Raw genomic sequence first — 21,416 nt, 5'->3', positions numbered from 1 at the left:
CCCTCCATCCCGCTTTTGGTACACCTACTTTTCCCAGTTCTTCCCACTTTTTCCTCTCCTTTAGTATTACATTTCTCCTAGTACTTGGCAAATGTATATAAGCATGCCTATATGCAGTCTCACCTTTGCAGTTTCTTTGAATGTTACCTATTATACTTTGCTTCCCTTGACAGCTGAAACTTGTGACGACACTGACAAAAAAGGACAAAATATATGTGACAGCTATAACAGTTCACTTGAAAAAGGTCAACAAAAACAATTAAAAACTGTGAAGTTGTTCGTACAATTTCCTGGAACTGTAGAGAGAAAAAATGAAAGCCTCTCCGACATCCCTTTTGGGCATCCCTGGAGGCACAATCACCAATGAGGGAGGCTGGAGAGCAACACAGGTGTGGTTATAAAAGATGGCATATTTTTTGCCACCTTGCTGATCAATTCTGTAATCTATCACACTACCACTGCTTTCCTGAGCTTGCATAACTTGAAACTTCATCACAGATATGCTATGCCCTACAACAAGCCATGTGTTAATGAGGTGGATTAGAGTTTGTAGGTTCTCAAAAATTCTCAAAAATTAAGCCACACTGCAGAGACCATTCCAGAGTGCCCATGATAGGTTGTCATACCATGTAAACCCAAACACAGTACACAGTTTGCATACACAGTTACACAATCATTCTGGAGATAATTTAATATTTCTAACTGTTAATTTATTTATTAAATTTATATAAAAGCCAATAGCTGCCTCTCTGGGCAGCTATTACAATAAAATGTCAAAAATAACATTAATAACATAATACAATTAAAATATTGTAATAAATAGACAAAATAAAGCAATATATATTATTTTATTTGTTTTATTATTTTTAATGTTTTGTGTTTATGTATAGGGACTGCAGGTGGTGCAGTGGTTATCAAGAAAACATTAACAATAATTAAATTATATGACCACTGGTTTTAAAATTAAAACCAGTGGTCATATAAATAGTTTAAGTAATGTCATAGGTGCATTGAAAAGGGAATGTTAGAATAACTACCTTTCCAAAAGATCTGTATAACCAGAAAGCTAGCATTCTTTCAGCAATATACAATCAATGCTTGTTATTTCCATCATCGACAGATAACTCTTTTTACTATCCAATATTTTTTAAATACTGCATCTTCCATATCTTGTTTGGAAGTAGACAGTCAAACAACTATATGAAATGGTATCCAGTATTCAAAAGCATGTTTGTCTTCATTTTTCAGAGCTTATTCTGGATTCCCTAAAGCAAATAAACGGACTGGATGAAACTATTTTGCATGTCATCTATGCTCTCCAATAAAAAGAATAAAGAACTATGTTATAGTAAAACCAGCTATCTTGTCACTACATATGATTTGCAAGAATTTATAGAGGCACTCTTATCTGACAACTAGACACCTCTTCCCTACCTCAACAGCATATGAAAAGAAAGGGTTGGAGATAGAGTGTGACCAGGAGAAAATGAAATTCTGCTGGTAAGTTTGTATGATAGTATGAAACTGCATATTGCTGTCATTGTGATTAATTCTAATAGGTAACCATGTTTCAGTCATATTTCATATTCCAATTGCTTGATTTCTTCTAACTTCTATTCCTCCTTGGGTCTATACATATATGAATCTTCACTGGAGATCGAACTAAAAACAAAATGTGTGCAAAAATAAATCCTGCTTTATTCTGTATTTAGGGAACTTTTTATAGTTGCCCCTCTATTCTCTATTGCAACTTGCCATATCCCACAGAATCATAACTAACTCCAGTAGATTAGACAAATATTTCAGAAGGGATGGTGGGGAATTAGTGCAGGAATTGACAGGCTATAGAATGTGAATGTGAAATCAGAATGCCTAGAATTTATCACATCACCCCAGAGAACTATCTGCAACCCAACAGAACATGACACGACCCAAAGGAAGGTATTCATCTATTCCCTAAAGTTACATAGAAACAGAGCAAGTCAGAAGGGGTCTCCCAGGCCACCTAGTCTGACCCCTGGCCTCCAGCCAGCTCCACTCATGAAATACCTGCCATGTGTATGCCCAGCCTATCCTTGAATACCCTCACCGATGGGGCATCAACCACCTCCCACAGCACAGGAGTTATGACCACTACCGTATGAAAGAAGACTAGAAGTTGAAACTGTTATTTTAAAATGGCTGCTACAGAAGAATAGAAGCAGTGCTTTTTTTGTCATAAAACGCACCGGAACAGAGTTCCGGGACCTTTTCTCAACAGATTTTCCAAGTTTTAAAAGTAACTTTTGAAAATTTGATGTTTGGTCCATGTAGATTTGAATTGCCCTGTCGAGAGTAGCAGGTCGGCGGCAAAATCATTAAAATGATGCATGAAGGCTGCTTGTGTGTCGAATCTGATGCATGCGTACTTCATCCACACTGGTTGTAATGATGCTGCTCAGCTTGTGGCGCTGCTCGGCTTGTGATTGGTGGTGTGGTTGCACGCTGAGTGCTTACTGCAGGCGGCAACCGTTATGTTTCGTTACACAACTGACGTGTGTGTGTGTGTGTACAGTGATTGACTACATGCGAAAGGTGAATGATTTCATGAGTTCCAGCACCGTTTTTCTTACAAAAAAAGCACTGAATAGAAGTATTGCCCTTGCTTAGTGAATGGGGGTGGGTCCCATCTAGGAAGAATGATGATATAGTGCCCTTCAGTCTTGTCATTTTTAGAGCTATTCAAATGAATTCACAACTGAGCAAATCCATTGTACAACTGCTACCTGACTGCAGTCCATTTTTTGTCAAATCCTTTCACAGCCAACCTAGTTTTTACATAAAAACATTACATGGTTCCCTAATTTCACTATCAGTATAATTATCACTATTATTACTACCATTATTACCCAGCACACCAAAGCAGTTTCTGTCAGAACGTGGTTTCCAGAGAGTCAAAACAAGAGTTCCCATAAAACCTTTTATTGCAGTAATTCCAGTAATTAGTTGTTGGACTTTACAAATGCAATAAAGATCCACATAAAAAGATTAAGGCAAAGTCCCAGGCAAATGTCATGTTAGGAACATTACAACCAAGACACCATTGCCCATAATGCAGCTCACAGAGAAAGTCCTATAAAGTTGATAGTTTGAAGGTGAAAAGCTTTGCAGGTTTTCAGTGCACTGTTTCCTGCAAAGACTATTGGAAGCTCCACAGGTTTAAAAGCATGGAAATGGCTACTAAGGATCACTATCAGACATCTGATCTTGACAGGGAAACCTGGCCTCTGTGCCTGATGGGACATTTCTGGCCTGCCCTCTTGCTGACAATGAATGAAAGGAGACATCCTTTAAACACCCTCTCTGGCAGAGAATTCTTCCTGTTGCCCTCTTTCCAGGAAACATCCCTGGCTGAAAGGCAGGGGTCTTCTATATGGACAAATCTTTCAGCTGCAGAAGCCTGACTGCATCTGTCTTCAGTATCTCACTCACCCTGCTCATTAGACAGTGGAAGACCTGGCACAACTGAACTCTCTCAGCCTCTGGCTTGCCTTGACAGGACTTGATGCTTCAGCTTTCCCCTTTGAGTCAGAATGGGCACCTGAGGGCATAGCACAATCTGGACTCCAGCAAGGCCCCTTATCTTCCAAGGCTGTGAGCTCATCAACCTAATGGCAGGAACAAGAAGCAGTGAAGCCTTACACCTCTTCTGATTTTCTGTTCAAAATCCATTCTCAGTGGTGGAGAACATTTTCCTGCTGGAAGGCCCAATTCCAAAGTAGGAAAGGCCTCAGAGAATGCACACCAGCAGAGGGTGGAGTGAAGGGCACAGTGAGCAGAGCCAAAATGAGCATCTATCCCAAACCAAGCAAAAAGAGCATGCTGAAGTCCAACAGGGCCTTTACAGACTATAGCAAATAAGAGGCCTGAAATAAGGAGCAACACATTTGGAGAACAACACATTTTTAAATTTAGCCTCTTCCTAAATCAAACTGACCTGGACACTTCAACGTTTATGGCAAAGAAAGTAGAGGAACAAAATAAGCAGATGGAAAAGAGAGAAAGTCTCAAAATGGAAGAGGAAAACATAGTTTTATTCCCGAAAGTAGTCTGCAGGAAAGTAGTCTGTTGCAGGCTTCATCTTGAAGACTTGCCTTTGCAGAGATCTCTGCAGGTAAAATGGGGGGTGGGGAGGGAGGGAGATCCCAAAGACCCAAAATATATGACAGGGGGCCAAAACAAGCAATAGTACTTTGCGGAATGCATGCACATTCTACATTTTGAGACATTACAAAGGTGAGGAGGAAGCTTCAGGAACAGCTTCAGAAACAGCTTCACAAGTAGAAACAAATACAGAACCTCCGGAAAATGTTTGGCATACCAACAAAGAACCTTACAAAAAGGGACAAAACTTGCCACAGCAAGTCCCAGAGGTCTCTGGAAATGACTGAAGGGTCACAGGAAACAAAGTTAAAGTAGAGTGACAAAAGTAGGCATGCTCAAGAGGGAGTTCCTCACAGGCTGCACTGGGAAGACTTCTAAATTAGAAACAAAATATGCCTTCCCATGCCTTCCCCAGGGATATTTTATCCCATGGAGGACAAGAGGGGAAAGTACTCTTATCTTGTCATTCCTGTCATACTCCCTGAAAAAGCAACTAGGAGCTATTTTGAATGGAAAATAACTGGAGGGGAAAAGCTGAATTACTGTCTACTCCCCAAGCAATGACTACCATCCACTACTGATTTCAGCCTCCTATGTTTACTTTCCATTAAAATAAAATACTGGGAAGAAAAATTACACAACTGCCTTCAATGTGTAGCTTGATTCCACAGACAACTGAATCAACATAGACTGACTCGGAAGTCTGGGTGTCAAAATATATCACACAGAATGCTGCAAAATACAAATCTCAAATATGTTAAGTCCAGCATTAAAATAGATCCCCCCACCACAAATTAGTTTAACAAGCATAAACATTAATGTAGAAGGCTTAGAAGAGTTTGTTACAGCTTCAGGCAAAGAATTGTGATCGAATTCTTTATTTGTATTATTAAAAACTGGCCTTGTCAGCACTTTCTCACTGAACTTAAAACACTGCTCCCACAGAGAATAACTTCATAAAACTTCACTGTGCTGTTAAGGAGTAGTAATTATGTTCACCTGAATGCTCACTGCTTTTCATCTTCAGGTTTGTACAAGATATCCTGTGCTTAGCTTTATGCACCATTCTCATAGTTTAAACTTGTGTCCAATAGTAAAGAAAACAAATTAAGTGATCGCCTGCAAATGCATTAAGTTATATTGCCCTCTGCTGATGAATGTGTATGAAAGCAGATAATAGAAACTGACTGACTTTTGGTCTGACAGACTGCATACCTCTCCCTGAATGTATTATTCTAAGAAAACCCAAGTATCTGCTATTCTAATGAAATTCGAACAGACAGAAAATGTTATTTCTGTTTTACAAAGGATTATCAAAAAATGCAATATTACAGAGCAGAGCAGAAAACATTTAGAAAGCAATTTAGACATTTCTGCTCCATGGATTAGAAAATATACTAATCAAACTTAATTCTAAACCAAAATATAGTTTCTCCCCCAAAGCCTCTTTGAAATAACAAAAATGTATTGAGATATTACAGCAGCATTTTCCCCTTTAAGCTGTATTTTCTCCAGTGTTACTGGGAGGAAGGAGATATCAAAATATGTTGCTTAAATGGTGGGTTTGAAAAAATAGGACAAGGAAAACAACCAGCTAACTACACAATTTTCATGATACAGTAGTCAATTTTAGCGTCTCCTACATAATTGTAAAGATTCGTTAAAACAGCTCCATCCTTGTTTTGATTATACATCAAATCTGCACTGACGTAACTCTTATCTTTAAATAAGACTGGGGGGGGGGGCTTCCTTAGGAATTTGGATTTAAGCTCGTTCAGTTGCACTGGCAGAATTGGACTTCACCATCTCCCTCCATTCCATGGCACCCATTACAGCCTCTTGAAAAGAATCAGGAGACCTGAATGGAATGAGATGCAATAAAAGGAAGGAGGGACTCCCAAAAGTAGATAAAGGAACCTTTGATGAGCTGATTCCTTCCTCCCACAGGTGCTCTTCTTCTTTTGTGGAATGCAGATTCTGGTATTTTCACTCATTTAGAGTTTAAAATACTGTGTAATGAATTAGAACTTGGTTCCCATTTATACTACACCAGTCATTGCTCTTTAGGAACTTTTAATGCCATTCCTGCACCATAAAAATGTTTAGGCTCAGTATTTAATTTAATTTTTCTATTTGACTACTAAGAGGTGGTTCAGTTAGTACCATTGCAGAATGGTACTAATTTTGCCAATATAAATATTCCTGACCTTCCCCAGGTATACCCACTTAGGTAGGTAGACATTGCATGAATTGGTGAAAGAAGGTAAGAACAACCCATTATTACCAGCTTGTTCTGACTGGAATACACAGCAAGTACTTAGGGTGGATGAAACCTAAGCAAGTTCTAGGATTTTCCAGACCAAGGACAGCTTGTACAAGAGTTCAAGGAAGAATCACATTTCTTCTTACGAGGGCAGAGCCTAAGCAGCAGAACTTTTACCTAGGGATGCAGGCCTACTGATTGTTCAATGCCAGGAACAGTAAATGCCATAGCAGAGCCCTAGCTTGGGGCATGCCATCTGATATCACTGGTGGTTTCCACAAGCATCCCCCATTTTCTTGGCTAGCTTCCAACAAAAAGATGGTCTCTGGGGAGTCAGGAAAGTGGCAGAGTTTACACATTGTTTTCTTGGTTGTGGAATCTAAGCTTACATTCACTCTCAGGCATCAAATGGATACCTGGAAAATGCACCCCCCCCCCCATTGGCCATACCATAGGTAAACTAGTAGAATAGACTGTCACTGAAGCAAGTTCCTACTGTTCACATTTGTATTAAGACTGGGACATAACTAGAGATGCTACACATTTCTCCTACTGAAATTTCCAGAGATTTGAATTACATTGTCCTGTTTGCGGAATGGTACTACAGTTTTAAGAAGATTTTCTATACAGCAATCATAAAGTGATTGCTTACTTATTGAACTGAAACCATTCAACCAATTTAGATGGCTTTATGAAAAGATTTAACAAATTTATAGAGAATAAGGCTACCACTTGCTGTACTCATAACTATATTGCCAGGATCAGAGGCATTAGAGAGCCCTTAGAGGGCTATTCCGTGGGCTATAAATCTAAAAATAAATAAATATCATGTCTGAATATCAGTTGCTGAGGAACAACAGTGGCAGACAGCAATTATGCTCATGTCCTCATTTTGGGCTTCCTGTTAGCAACTGGCTGGCCACTATAGGAAACAGGCTCCTGGGCTAGATGAGCTTTGGCCTGATCCAGTGGAACTCTTGCATTGTTTTGGTCCTAATAGTGGGACAGGGAGGAAAGGCATATTTTAGCATAACTAATATTTTGAGATTATTGCATTAGGTCAGAGGAACAAGCATGTCATTTTTTCATAATCTAGCTCTTTCCAGTAGCGTTTCATATCATTCTCACATCACAAAGCTCTGTTGAAGAACATCTGATAAAAAGAGCAAACCATATTTGGAAAATAAAGTATAATTGGTATAGTTTAATATAGATGCTGATAAATATTTTGTGGTTATTTTCACGGCATTCATTATTTTATCTTAAATATATATATTTATATAACAACTTCTCTTACTAGTTTTTCCTTGTGTTATGAAAAGGCATGTAAGATTGAAAGTATACATGAGTATGAAAGGTAATTCAGATGGAATAATTATACTGTGAAAAAAACAGACATAATAATTAAGTGTTTAACTGACAAAACATAGTTGAGTTGGTAAGAAATAAAACTGTACTACAAGTCATAAAAGTGTGTTTAAGAGACAAAGCTGCATGATAAGCATTGTTACAAATGGCAGCAAGTATAAATGAAGAGTGACAATAAAATCTTGCACTGGTTCATACTATCCAGTCTCATATTACATACCAGAGATTGGATTATTTCCAATCAATCAAGGAAAACATTTCTCTCTATATCATCAAGAATGTGGTAAAATAATTATATAGGTTTAAATGTGCTTTCAGAACTTATTTGGAGTTAAACATCAAGTAATATTTATTCCCACAATCACTCTCTCCACAGATGCTTTGCAAATTCCATTTCAAAGAAAATTTTGCGCTGGGGACAAAAAAAAAAATGTTTTTAATATCACTTCCAGCCAAGCAAAGGTCCAAAACAAATGTTAATGCTGAAATCCTATGTGAGCATAGCAAAATGTCTCTCTGGACACCGTGGTACTTACTAGTTCATATGCATAATATTGCACTGCAAAATGCTATACCCATACAAATAGGTCCACATCCAAGTCTGCTCACATGGTAAATCTTAATTGTAAGCAGAGGTGTAAAGGCCTACAACATGATTTTGCTCTAGTGTATGACTTTGAACGGGCTTTCATTATTTGTCTTTTCTCTGGAAAATGTGGGCATGGTTTTGATTGCCATTGATCACACATATAGACATGCACACACATAATTCGCACCCAAGCCAAAGCTACACAAGCTAGACATTTTTGCCTCTCCAAGTAGAACTTAACTGCGTATCAGTTTGGGAGGCAAAGAGGCTCTGCAGGGAAGCAGGATCTGATCTGATGAGTGTTATCCCATTGTGTGTGGAAAAACATTGGATTGTCAGAAAACAAGCACGGAATTGGTCAGGTGGTAGGTGGATGACATGAGTGTTTCCTTGAGCCTGCCATTTCTCACAAACCTGAAATAGAACTAGCTACCAATAAGGTCCTCTAGAACTTTTTAAAAGTCATTTGTTTTAAAATAGGTTAACATTTGAAGCACAAACATGCCATTTTATTTGAATGATTTCCATGTGCTTATTTTTATATTTTGGCAGTTATTCAACAATCTCCTAAACACTCTTTCTCTTGTAGCAAAAATTTCAACAAGCTTATTCTGCAACGCAATTTCTACCTTCCTGGTAAATATGTTATCACTGTTCAGAATTTTTGTTTAATTGATCCTCAAATAATATAATCTGAGCCTCAAAGGGTAAATCAATAATCACCCATGCAAGCACTCTTCTACAGGGCTGACACTTCTTTGAAAACATACTTGCTCTTTATATATCAAGATCTGAATAGGTTTTTTTTTTTTTTACTTCTAGATATGAACAAACAGAAATGAACTTGACAAATTCTGGTTCAGACCAAGGGGTAAACCAAGGTGCTTCCAAAGGCACTGTTTCACATCTCATGCTAACTAAACGTGGCCTGCCTTTTTCTTAGTTGACCCTGCCCACCAGACCAACTGAAGCAGTTTCAGTGCTCCAGTCAGGCAGGAGCCAGACGAAAAGCCAAAGCCAGTGTGGTGCAGTGGTTAAGAATATGGGCTTGGGGCTCAGGTGACTTTGGTTCTAGTCCCCACTCAGCCATGGCGCCAACTGGGTGACTCTGGGCCAGGCAATGACTCTCAGCCCAACCTGCCTCATAGGGCAGTTGTTGTAGGGATAAGATTCAGATCAGGAAAATTATCTAAGACTGTTTGAGTTCGTAAGAAAAAAGTGGGATATAAAGTTAATATAAGTAAATGAATAAAACTGACGTAGATAATCCATGTTGGCAAGTATTGCCTGGACAACGGCCTACACTGGTAGAAAGACTGAGGGGAGGGCTTTTTAATTTTTGGAGTCTTATGGAACTCTCAATAGCTTTTGATATCATTAAGCATGATGTCCTTCTGAATTTTTAGAATGGGAATGGAAGGCATTAGTGGCTCAGGTTACATGGCCTTGACATTCTACCAAGATAATGCCAGAACACTTTTGTTCCATGTCACAGGAGCATCCCACATTCTGATTAATATCTACATAAATCTGTGGAGTGATAAGGGAACTCAGCTAATCTCAACAAGGTAAAGGTGTTATTGAGAGACAGTTTTACATAACATGAAAGTAGTGTTTGGCCTTTCTGGGTGGCACTGCATTCCTCTTTGAGGATCAGGCCATCACTTGGGGAATGCTTTTAGAACCTATGCTGAGTACTGATAGCTAAAATTGGTGTTTATGGCATGAAGTGTCACACAGTAATTTCAGCTAGTGTACCAGTTGTGCCTTGCACAGTTATCAAGAACCAAGTATAAATTCTCACGGGATAAAAGATATGTCCTCAAGAGGGCAATGAAAATTATCTTCCTTGGTTCCTCTGCTCCTCTTTGATCTCAGATCAAAAATGTCATAGGGTAATAAATGTCAATCTTGAAAGCAATGCTTCTAGAACCAAACTTAGAACATTTCTAAAATGTGTCTTGCTTGCAGCTGCACTATATTTTCTACACTTAATGGTCTTATATAATGAAATGTAAAAAGTGCTCAAGTTTCTGAAACAAAATATGCAAAGACACACCTAAGCTCTGAGCTCTCTATTTAAAAACTGTGTTAATGCTAGAAATGTTGTAAACTGATAACTTCCATGGTGACACTGTTCTAGGAAATGGCATGGAATATGTTCCCTGTTGATCCATGATCAAGCTAAATTCAGAAGTCCCATATCATAAAATCCTTATGACAAGGGAAAATATTGAGAATTATTTATTTAAAAGAACTTGCCTTTATATCTTTGGTGAAAGCTGCCCACATGAAATTAGATGCTATCCTTGAGAAACACAGGAACTACACTGGGTTCTTCCTCAGAAAGCTTCTGTATTGTTCCTATTTTGATTCCCCCTCAAAAGCAAGACACAATAAAGGTCTATATACACAAATGGTAATTTAATTAATGTATTTTTGCACATTCATTTGCAGAATAGTTCTGGAAGGTAAAACAATATGATCAGATACTAATTAAAAATTAAAAACCCAATTCCACAGCAGTATAATCAATATGAATTACATTATGTAAATATACCAATATTTAATTAAAGAGTTCATATTAAATGTGTTTCTTTAATTTCTAATGAATGCAAAATGTTCTGTAACAATTTCAGAGTAACACAACAGTGAAATATAATTCTATAGCATTCTTAATGAAAAACTATCCCTCACTGATATTATCTGAATATAATGAAATACTGATTTCGCTCAATGTTCAGCTTCAACACATCACAAGGAAACATCCAACACGGTTTTGGCTCAGTGGTGATTTTGAATAAATACAGAATTCTATCCCTATTCTCTTTACAAAGGTCCATATGATTAAAAGCAATTCCTTACAGTACCACAGCTTGCAATTTGTTGATACTCTTGTTACTGGTCTGACCCAGCTTTCAGTATATAACACTTTGCAAAGATTGGCTAGAACTAGAAAAACTCTGAGAATTTATCACTTACATTGAGCAAAATAATATATGTGGGTGAAATAATATATGTGAAATAATAAATTTGTGAAAATGAAATAATATATATGAAAATTAAATAAAATGTTCTAATGATTTTCAATATGATCTAAGGGCACTAAGTAATATGGAAGGTTAGCTCTAATTCAACCCCGAAAGACTAAATCTATGTTCATATACTATTCGGATATGTATTTGAAATGGAGAGGGATTTTTTGAAGTTGTTATGATATCACATTGATTTAGCTATTTTTATATAATGAATAATTTTTATCATTCTATTCCAGGGTTTTCAGCCCAAAAAGAACCCCCCCCAAAAAACTTACAATGCTATACATAAAAGAACCTTAAACATAAGAAAATATGCTACAAATAAGTATAAAAAGCACCACACAATTTTCTTCAATGCAGGGACAAAAAATTTTGCAAAACGAAAGACTTCCTGAATACTCCTGAAGGTACATTTCTTTACAGAAAGAGTTCTAGAGGAAGAGTATCCCCCTTGCCCATACCTGGAATCTAAAGAGCTGCTTTAAGCACACTACATTCAGAACCTTTACACTATTGCACAACCTACTTGGGGTTTTAATGTCTGGAAACCACGCAGAGAGCCCTCTGGGCTATTGGACTGTAACAGAAGTTTGTGGAATCTACCTTTTAAATGCCCCATGTTCTAGATTCTGGGAATCATAGATTCTCATTTCTGATTCTAAGAAAAGGTTGCAAACGTGAATGTAACCATGCCTATCAAGTTTGTTATACCAAACAGTTTTACCTGCTTGGAAAGTGAGCTAAATAGCAAATCCGACAAAAATGCAATTGAAATTATACTATATTACAGGGCTTTAGAAAAGAAGTCTTCCATTCCTGTAAGTCTGCAAGTGCTTGTTGATATTCATTTTTAACAACAACAACAACGGGGGGGGGGGGGGAGGCAGCGGCGGCGGCTTTTCTGGGCACTTAGTGAAAATTTCTGACTACTGGAAAAAAAAAACCTTGAAAAGGCAGCTGAATGGGACAGACTGAATGGGCCACACTGGGGGAACACTCCATTCACTCCATCCCTTTCTGAAAGTTTTGTGTGTGTTTTAAGCACTTGGGAAGTTAGTTAAGGAAATGAGAAAAAATATATGCATGGATGGAAGAGAGGTAGCTGACCTTAAGATCTCCCCTTTCTGGACTAGCTACAGACTAATGTTCCAAAAGTAGAGGACACCAAGTAGTGTCAGCTCAACATTTAAAACCCAAAGGATTCTCTCTCCAAAAGAGAGATCTACAGCCCACCCTCTTTTATGCACTCACCCTCACATTTCCCCCCCATTTGCTGGTACATTCTGACAGCTAGTCTCTTGACAGCTGTTAGCTGTTTACAATGAAGCCTATATGCTGTCTCATCTCACTATTTTGTTACTGCTTAACAGCTGTAACTGAAAAGGCAATAGATCTGGCAATATAGCATGTACTAGAAGGGCTAAAGAACACACCTACATGACTCAAGAAGTCCAAGAAAAAATTTAATACTTCTAAAAATTATGAAGATTATAACACACATTTCAGGGCAAACAAATCACTAATTGCACTTTTGGAATGTCCAGGAAGAAAAAAAATACGCAGAGAAAATTGGTAGCAATCAGTGGGTGGGGATGGGGGAGATGAAACAGGTTGTGCTGTGAAGGGCACTGCAATACTAGCTGGAAAACCAGTGAGAAAAGTGATGGCAAAAACTTTATAGTAAACCATGGATTGCTCTGTGAACAATCCATACTCCATAGCTCATTTTCTAACATATTTTCAGTATGAATACTTAGCACAAAACTAGAACAATCAAATTTGTGAAAACACTAAAGCAATAAAAGCATTCAAATACATTCTTTATGTCCAAAAAATGATGGAACAGATTTAAAAAAGCATTCTTGTTACCTTTTCAAACTATTAGCTAGAAATGCCTAACAAAGCTTCCAGTCGCAGATTGGGCTCCCTGTTGCAATGTATGGTTGTAGAACCGTAGTATCTTGCTTTGCAGAAACTAAACTATTATCGATTATATTAACAGAGATAAGTAACAACTGCTTCCATTTATTTTTTTTCCAGGAATCTGGCCAGAACAAATTGCTGAACATAGTGAACTGAATTCGTTGTTGTTGTTGTTGTTGTTTTAACTATTCTTATTGCCCTTCTTTCTGTTAGCATTAAAGATGAAGGGATCAGGGAAATGATCTAAGGCAATCCATCTGCCTATTCTGCTGATGGCACCATTTAAAAATCATTTGCAATTGCAAGCTGTTTCTGACAGAAATTTGCACATGTAGGTAGAGACATCACTATTTCTCTCTGAATTATTTTTTTAATGCATCCAGTGTATGTAAAACTTGCCTTTCTTTGACCAGATTGCTGACATGTGATTTGTAGCTAGAAATCCGTAGGCAGCATTCCAGCATGCAACACAGAAGGAAAGGATTCTTTCATACTAAACTAGTGTCATATTCCATCTGCTACTTTACACGTCACACTTGATTTAAAGGACAGACACAAACATTAAGGAATCTGACCTGCTTTCAAAATACTCTTATCACCAGGAGCACATTTATGCAAGGTTATTGTTGATGAAATACTCTCAGCCTTCAGTCACCTCTTCTTTTCCTGCCTGAGCAGTCCCATATCTAATGATTATTACAATCATGCATGGTATTTAATTTTCATTAAACAGATGAATGAAGTCTCTAGTGATAAGTGACAAACAAGATCCTGCAGGATTGTCACTAAGAAAAAATTCACTAGAGACAAGCAAGATTATTTTTTCTTGAGAGACAATTCAATTTTTTCATTAATTAAAATGAAATAAAATAAAAATGCATGGACAAAACAAGATATAAAATTATTATTATTAGACAAAACTGCATTTCTGTGCTATATATTCTCACTCACAATTAGAACAATTAAGAAAATTATAGTTGTGTAGCAAGGTGTGATACAAAACAGTCAATGGCAACTTTACACATTACTGCATTTGAGGAAGTTAGATTCTGTTGCCTTCGATGCACAGTGGCTGATACCACATGAAGAGAAACTAAACACTAGGATCTGGGAAATCGGCAGACTTACAAAGCGTACCTGGGCAAAAAAGGGCAAACTAAACTTAAACACAAACACAAAGCTGTATGGGAACTTACACTCATCCCACAGTACTGGCACTGAAGTACAGACCACTTCCAGTTCTAATGAGAAGAGAACCTTTTACTGTCCCTTCTCTGTTTTTACACTCCCTTCACTGCTTATGGCAATTTTTTTCCTGATAAGATAGAAATTTCTGTGTAGATTTGCTTCAGCATGATCACAGACAGAGATCAAAGGACACATTTTACAATTATACAGCCACTGCTAAGAGACCAAGAGCTCAGACAAAGCTCCACAATAAGGATATGTTGAAAATATGACTTACAAAATGCGATTTCTAAGTTCAATCATTTGTTTCAATATGGTTTAATTATTAGTATTTGGAATGATGCCCTACTAATGCCTTGTTAATGACATAAATAGAATCCAAATTAAAGCAATACCCAAACATCATCATTACTATTACTACTACTATTATTATTTATTGCATTTATAATTCAACTTTACTCCTTTTATAAGGAATCCAAAGCATCTTACAATGATTTGTTCCTCTCTATTTCATCCTCACAACAACAACCCTGTGAAGAACATTAGGCTGAGAGTAAAATACTAATCCAAGGTCACCAATACTCCTTGATCTCAGGTGAGGACCTGGTTGGCTTGAGAATTTTTAATTCAAAAATTTGCACGAAATGGATTCCGAATGGGGATAATTAACATCCTCCAAAATCTGCCATTGCAGCAATACTGAATGGCTGTTGGGGATTTATTTAACCCCAGTGTGTATTTGCACTGTATATTTAAAGTATACTTGCTTCCTGTAGGTATGTTTAGATATTTGTCTCTGTGAAGGTTTTTGTTTGTTGTTTTTTGTTTTTTCTACTTAGCATCTTCTAATGTGAATAGTTATGGAAGTAAAATTGCTCCCAAAGCCACTTGCAGGGCTGTCAAATCAAACTGTAGCAACTACTATTTATACAGGCATTATGAATAGTTTCCAAATATTTCAAATACACTATTCTACGTAACAGTTAACTCCTCTCAGCTGTCCATCTGGAAGTACCATTTTTACTTCAGGACATAAAGTTAGTGATCAAGTTTTTGGGATCAAGAGTCAGGAAAGCAAATCCAAAAAGTTTTGGTTTTCAAGAACTTCAGAAACTTTAAACTAATTCTAAGGAATGTGCAAGTTTCCTGAAAAGCAACATTTATTTTTAGATTATGAATGCCACGCCCTTATCACTTATGCTAAAAAAGATGACATATTCCTTACCTCCCATTTTGTAATATCAATGGAAACAAAAGGGTGAAATATTTTAGCTACTTGTTTTACCAATGCACAAATTACTCATAACTGATTTATACAATTTATAGAAGAGTTTGTGGTGATTTCTCCGTTTAAGCTTATAAAGTTTATCAACATTTGTTGCTATGTCCTGAAATAGTGAAATGTTGTTTTTCAGGATGTTCTAAGCTTCTGTCCCCATACAGGAGTACTATAAAGGTCTCCTGAACCTGTGAAAACTAATAGTAAAGTCTAGTTGCAGCCTTTCAGGCTCACAAAGGTGTGTATGAAGGTACCTGTGCAACAGACAGAGTTCTCCAAATTTCTATTCAATTCCTTAGAGGGAAGAGGGAAGTGTATACACTTGTCTTTTGTACAGCCACCATTTGAGTTCATATGATGAAAATTTTGTAATTCTCAGATACTATCAAGAGCCTACCTGTTTATTCCAGATTCATGCAAGCATGTTCTGAGATTATAATTAGCACTAGGCTTCTGATTGCCTGTCTAATGAGCATCTTTCAAAAGCAAAACAGAGTATTTATCTAGGCTATTCTAGAAGAGAGTAGATAAGCAGATTTGCAGAAATATAAATCATGCAGAAGAGTATGACAAACTGCTCTTGTGAGTTGTAAAGGTATAGAAAACATGGCATGCACAGTGTTTTCCACCCGCTAAGTGTGTTGTAACATGCACACTAAGAACTGTCTAGGAAAAGAGAGGAAAAATATACACATCTCTGCCACTAGCATTTGAAGACCTGATTAGCATAACACAACAAGCCAACCTAAAAACCCATGGCTTGTTGATACCCATGATGACTTATTGCATCATCTGAATCAGGCAGGGCAATTTTATTCTGACTTGCTGGGAACAACTAGAGAGCCCCCTGGCTAGAGCATCAAATCTTATTGAACAAGTTTGTTTGAGCTGCCTCTATCCTCCCTCATCCCTTCTCAACTGACAGCTGCCTTTACATTTTGGCAATTTCTCCCTCCAGGTTATACTTTGCCGTGACATTTTATGCATGTTTCCCAAACCTGTTCACTCTCTATAATCCATATAAAGATGTGACAGCGAGCAAGAGACAAAAAGGGTGGGTCTTGGGGGAAGCCAAAAGCAGCTAGAGAGAAGGTGAATTTGCCAGCAGGTGTTCTTACTTTGGGAGTGGATGAACTTACTTTTAAGTAAAGTGAAGCAGGCTTTTTAGGCATGTACTAGTTAGTCATGTTACCATGAAGTAGAAGAAGGGAATACAGGCAAGAGAGAGAATCCCTGAAAAATAAAAGGAAGGCAATGGATTACCACATTTGTTTGGACTCATAAAATAAATTCAGTGAGGCAAACTGATGCGGTTTCCTTCAGCACCCAACAAATCCAGCAGTCCATTGCACAAGGTGTATTCACAGAAGGACCAAGACAACAAGGAGTTCTGATGCAGGGGAGCTTCAGATACCAGCTACAGTCAGCTGGGGAACTGCTGGGAAGAATGGGACACAGCAAACCAGTCATTCATCAGGAGTACGACTGGGTTGTTCAGCAAACAATCAAACCACGCTGGCTTTTTCACAAGGTAGCTTAGCATGATGTGTAAAAGTGCCCAAATAGTTCAAGTCACTTCACATGCATTAGTAGAGATTGCTTCCATAAATAGGCTATGTTAGAAATTTGCATTTGAAAGGCTTTATATGCGAACATATGTAATTCCCAGCAAAGCCAAGAAACTTTCCAAAAGCTATACCATTCATAGATTTCTCACAGAAAGCTATTTTTATTCATGTTCTCCAAATATTTATCAAAAGTATAGCTAGAAATGGGAATGAAATACACATGTTCATTTCCTAATCACCGTCAGCTCTTGTTGCAACCAAATAACTGGTATTTATAATTAACAGAAATTCATGTTGAAATACTCCAGTTTTCCTATCATCTTATCACATGCACTCTAATGTTCTACTGAAGTAATTCTGCACTGTTCTCTTTGAACAGTAACATTTTAGACTTCCACCTAGGTGTTAAGTAGGTTCTTTTTTAAAAGAGTCACCAGAGAGTATTATCTTGCCCCTCTTGCTAACAAGAAAACTTCTTTAAGTGAAATAGGAGCAGGCACTTTACCATCTCCCTGTTATCCTTTCCCCACAGAATCTACCCCGGAGGAGGGTAAATCCATCTAGAACAGATCTGGGAGGAATAGTTGGCTGCAGAGGGAGGAAAGGAAGAAAAAAATCTTGTTCTGTCAGCTAGCCAAACACTGGATTTTATCCCCTTTTTATATAAAATAAATTGAATATTTGAAATCACTTGTTATAAAAATAATGATGAACAGCTTAATTTGTTTGTTGTTGCCAGTATTGTTTTTTCCTACCAAAATTGCAGACAGATCTATTCATTTTAGATATTCGGATGTAAGCCACAATACCACAGATACTATAAATACCCATGTCTTCTTCGAATAATACAGTCTAGATATGGCTGTTCTGAAGACAACATATCCTTTTTTAAGTCAAAGAAATCAGCATAGCAAATAACTTTCCTTTAGAGATAGTCCTAGGTGCTTCAGGCTGCACAAACACAAAATATCTTCACAAATGTCTCCAAACAGTCAAGCTGAAAATCTAAGCCAAAGTTTCATTTAACAGCCTGTCAGTTTTTTGATGTGAAGCTAATGAATGCAGTGGCAAACAAATCCATCAAACCTAACATCAAAACAACTGCACTTCATCCCACCAAAGGGGGAAAAATGAAATACAACCTGCAGGCCAGCTCTTTGATCTAACCTACCCACCCAACAAAGGTCTCTAAGCAGCTATTTCTACAGAATATGCATCAATAATTATGGACTTAAATCTCACAAAAGGAGCTAATAAATTTTAGCTACCACGATTTCAGAACAAAAGACTGCACATATCTTCTTTTTGGAACTAGTCGGTTTAATAAGAGATCATGAGGAGGAGCAGGGAAGTGCCCTCGAAGCGTACTTAATATGTACTATAGTGGTAATCCTACACTTTCCTTGTGCAATACTTTAAAATAAGGAAAAGGCCATTTGCGGGAAACATGCCTCTAGTTTGCAACGAATTACAAATGCATACAGTATAATTCTGCACACAGATATCTGCATTTTTGTCCACTACAATCTGGAATTGTGTATACATGACTGTACTAAATATTATTTTATGCCAGAAAATATCCCTTATAGATTTGATTTGTATGGTTGAAATGGCAGATATGGATATGACACCTGTAGCTTTTCTGTCATGTTTCTTTCTTCTGACAAAAACTTCTTTTTTGGGTTATTCCATTCACCATTATGTGTTGCTTTCACTATGATTTGTTTTAATACATAATGTGTCTAGAATCTATAAAGCTGGCCCTTTTATTAGCAAGATACCAGAGATCAAATGTAAGTGTGGATGCTTTGCATTAATATCAAGTTTTTCAAAACCAGCACCACAAGTGCAGCATCATATACTGAGTTGTGATACCTGACGTGTTATTTGTGGCATTTTAAATATTAACAAATTTATCAACACTCCTATTATAACAAAGTTTTTTGTTAATGCTTAAGCTTCCAACTTTTTGTGCTGTTTAAAATTTACATTTTTCATGTCAATTATTAATGATTATGATATCAAGAATGGAAGAGAAATTGATGCACTGAACCCTAACGCTAACCCTAACTCTAACCAATGGTTTCTTTTCATTTTCACAACAGTACCTATAGGAATAATCCTGTGCTTATTTAGATAGAAATAATGCCAACACTCCCCAGCATCCATGCACAGGATTGTACCATAAATAATGGGAGGGGCATGCTGGGAGGTGTGGGCCTTTTTCTGTCTGAACATGCATAAGATTGCACTTGTCCGATTGCACTTTGCATACGATTGCACTTGCACTTCCCAAAGGGAATCAGAGAACTATTGTTACTTCCATTGTGCACATGACTCTCTCTCCTTTTATTTCAGTCTTTATCAAAACAGTAGTAGTAGTAGTAGTAGTATACAGTGGTTCCTCGGCTCACGAACGCCTCAGTTCATGACCAAATCGGGTCGCAAACAAATATTGCATAGAAATTTTGATTCAGGTCGCGAACTCTGCATTGCATGGTGACTGCAATCGCGGCTATCTCCCCCCCCCCCCCCCGAGTGGGGAGATGGCCACAATTGTGCTGGGGGCAGGGGGGGGGGAGATGGCTGAGAGCGGACCTGTCTTTCCTGCATGAGCGCATCCGTGATTGCGCCCGTCTTTCCTGCATGAGCTCAACTGCGATCTCGGCCATCTCCACCCACCCCCACCAGCACGATCACGCCCATCTCTCCCCCCAGCGTGCCCACGTCACGCCTGTCTCCCCCTTTCCAGCGTGCCCAGATGACAGGCACGTGCAGGGATGACAGGCGCGGGTCCTGCTGGGGGGGGGCAGGGAGATGGCCATGCTCATGCTCGGGCTGGAGGGGAGATGGCTGAGATCTTTGTTGTTCTTCGTCACTTTACTTCACATTTTTCTGATTTAAAAAAATTAGTTACAGAACGGATTAACCTTATTTACACTGAATCTTATGGGGAAATTTAACTTGGTTCACAACCAATTTGAACCAAGAGTCCTGGAACGGATTAAGAGTCCTGGAATGGATTAAGTTCGTAAGCCAAGGTACCACTGTATTCACACAACCAGACTATGCAGTTGGGCATTCAGATATAATAATGGATTGGATCCAAAGGTGACTTTCTGCATGGCATGAGAGAATAGTTTTTTATTTCATGTTGTGTGTGTTACACAAAAGTGGAAACTAATTCCAAGCATATTCTTATGGTTAAGCAACAGCTTGTGTAAATTCTTGCACAAACACAAATAGCAGAAATTCTCTTTTTTAACACAATTTAAATTCTTGTACAAGCTTTTATGGAACAGCTCTAGAAGCTATTTTTGCTTTTGCTTACAATACTTTAGGTCTGTCTTACTAATATAGTAACCCCATTTTAAAGAACAACTTAGTATTGGATTCTTCCACTGAAAAGGGTTAACTTAGAATTACCAATTCTTGTATCATGATTTGTATTTTTTTTTCCTCTTCAGCATTCCTAAATATGGCAATAAAATTAAAGCACTGCTAAGCATTCCTAAGTATTCTATGAGCTGCTCCGGTATTGTGTAATTGTAAATTACACCCTGTGATTTGTCTCCTGAGAGATCTTGTGCCCATTTGTTGCTTCAAGAGGGAAGCAAAGACTCAAAACTAGTTTTTATTAGCAAGCTTCAGCTGAAGGGTGAAACCGCTGCCTTATAAACAAAGTGCTCGTCACACTTTCATGGTGCAGTTCAATAAACTTTTATACCCTGGCTATCAGCTCCAGTTACCACCCTCTAAGTGTGAACCCATCCAAAGTGGTCACTCAGTCAAATGTTCTTACATGGTCTACAAACAGTCTAACTCAGCCTACCTGGTCATTTTACATGGTGCATAGCATAGCATATGGTTTGTGCTCATTTTATACTGATAACTGCTAGGCTATATTTATTTAACAGTGTCATAATGGGGGGAAATCATGGTTCATAATGAAAATGAAAAATTATTTTAGGTTTTTGAGTGGTTTATTTTAAGAGTGAAGAAGACATCACTGGCAAGATAAGTTGTTTAAGTTTGCAAGATGTTCAGATGTTAAGTG

General features: G+C 37.8%; 1 protein-coding gene across 6 annotated transcripts in view; it reads right to left on the bottom strand.

Annotated features, from left to right (window-relative positions):
- Positions 1–21,416, bottom strand: part of KDM4C (lysine demethylase 4C) — a 243,923-nt gene that overhangs the window by 139,866 nt on the left and 82,641 nt on the right. Inside the window, exon 10 of one of the 6 annotated variants that reach the window (XM_044446106.1) lies at positions 15,256–17,024. The exons of the other annotated variants lie outside the window; for them this stretch is intronic. Within the exon in view, the coding sequence (XP_044302041.1) occupies positions 16,980–17,024 (45 nt within the window). The 3' untranslated portion in view covers positions 15,256–16,979. Of the gene's footprint in view, positions 1–15,255; positions 17,025–21,416 lie in introns of those variants that run through there. 6 annotated transcript variants of the gene reach the window in all.

This window comes from Varanus komodoensis, unplaced genomic scaffold, assembly GCF_004798865.1.
Source record: "Varanus komodoensis strain SLA01 unplaced genomic scaffold, ASM479886v1 scaffold5, whole genome shotgun sequence".
Taxonomy (NCBI): domain Eukaryota; kingdom Metazoa; phylum Chordata; class Lepidosauria; order Squamata; family Varanidae; genus Varanus; species Varanus komodoensis.
The sequence above is the reverse complement of the archived record's forward strand: the minus strand, read 5'-3'. Positions and strand labels throughout refer to the sequence as shown.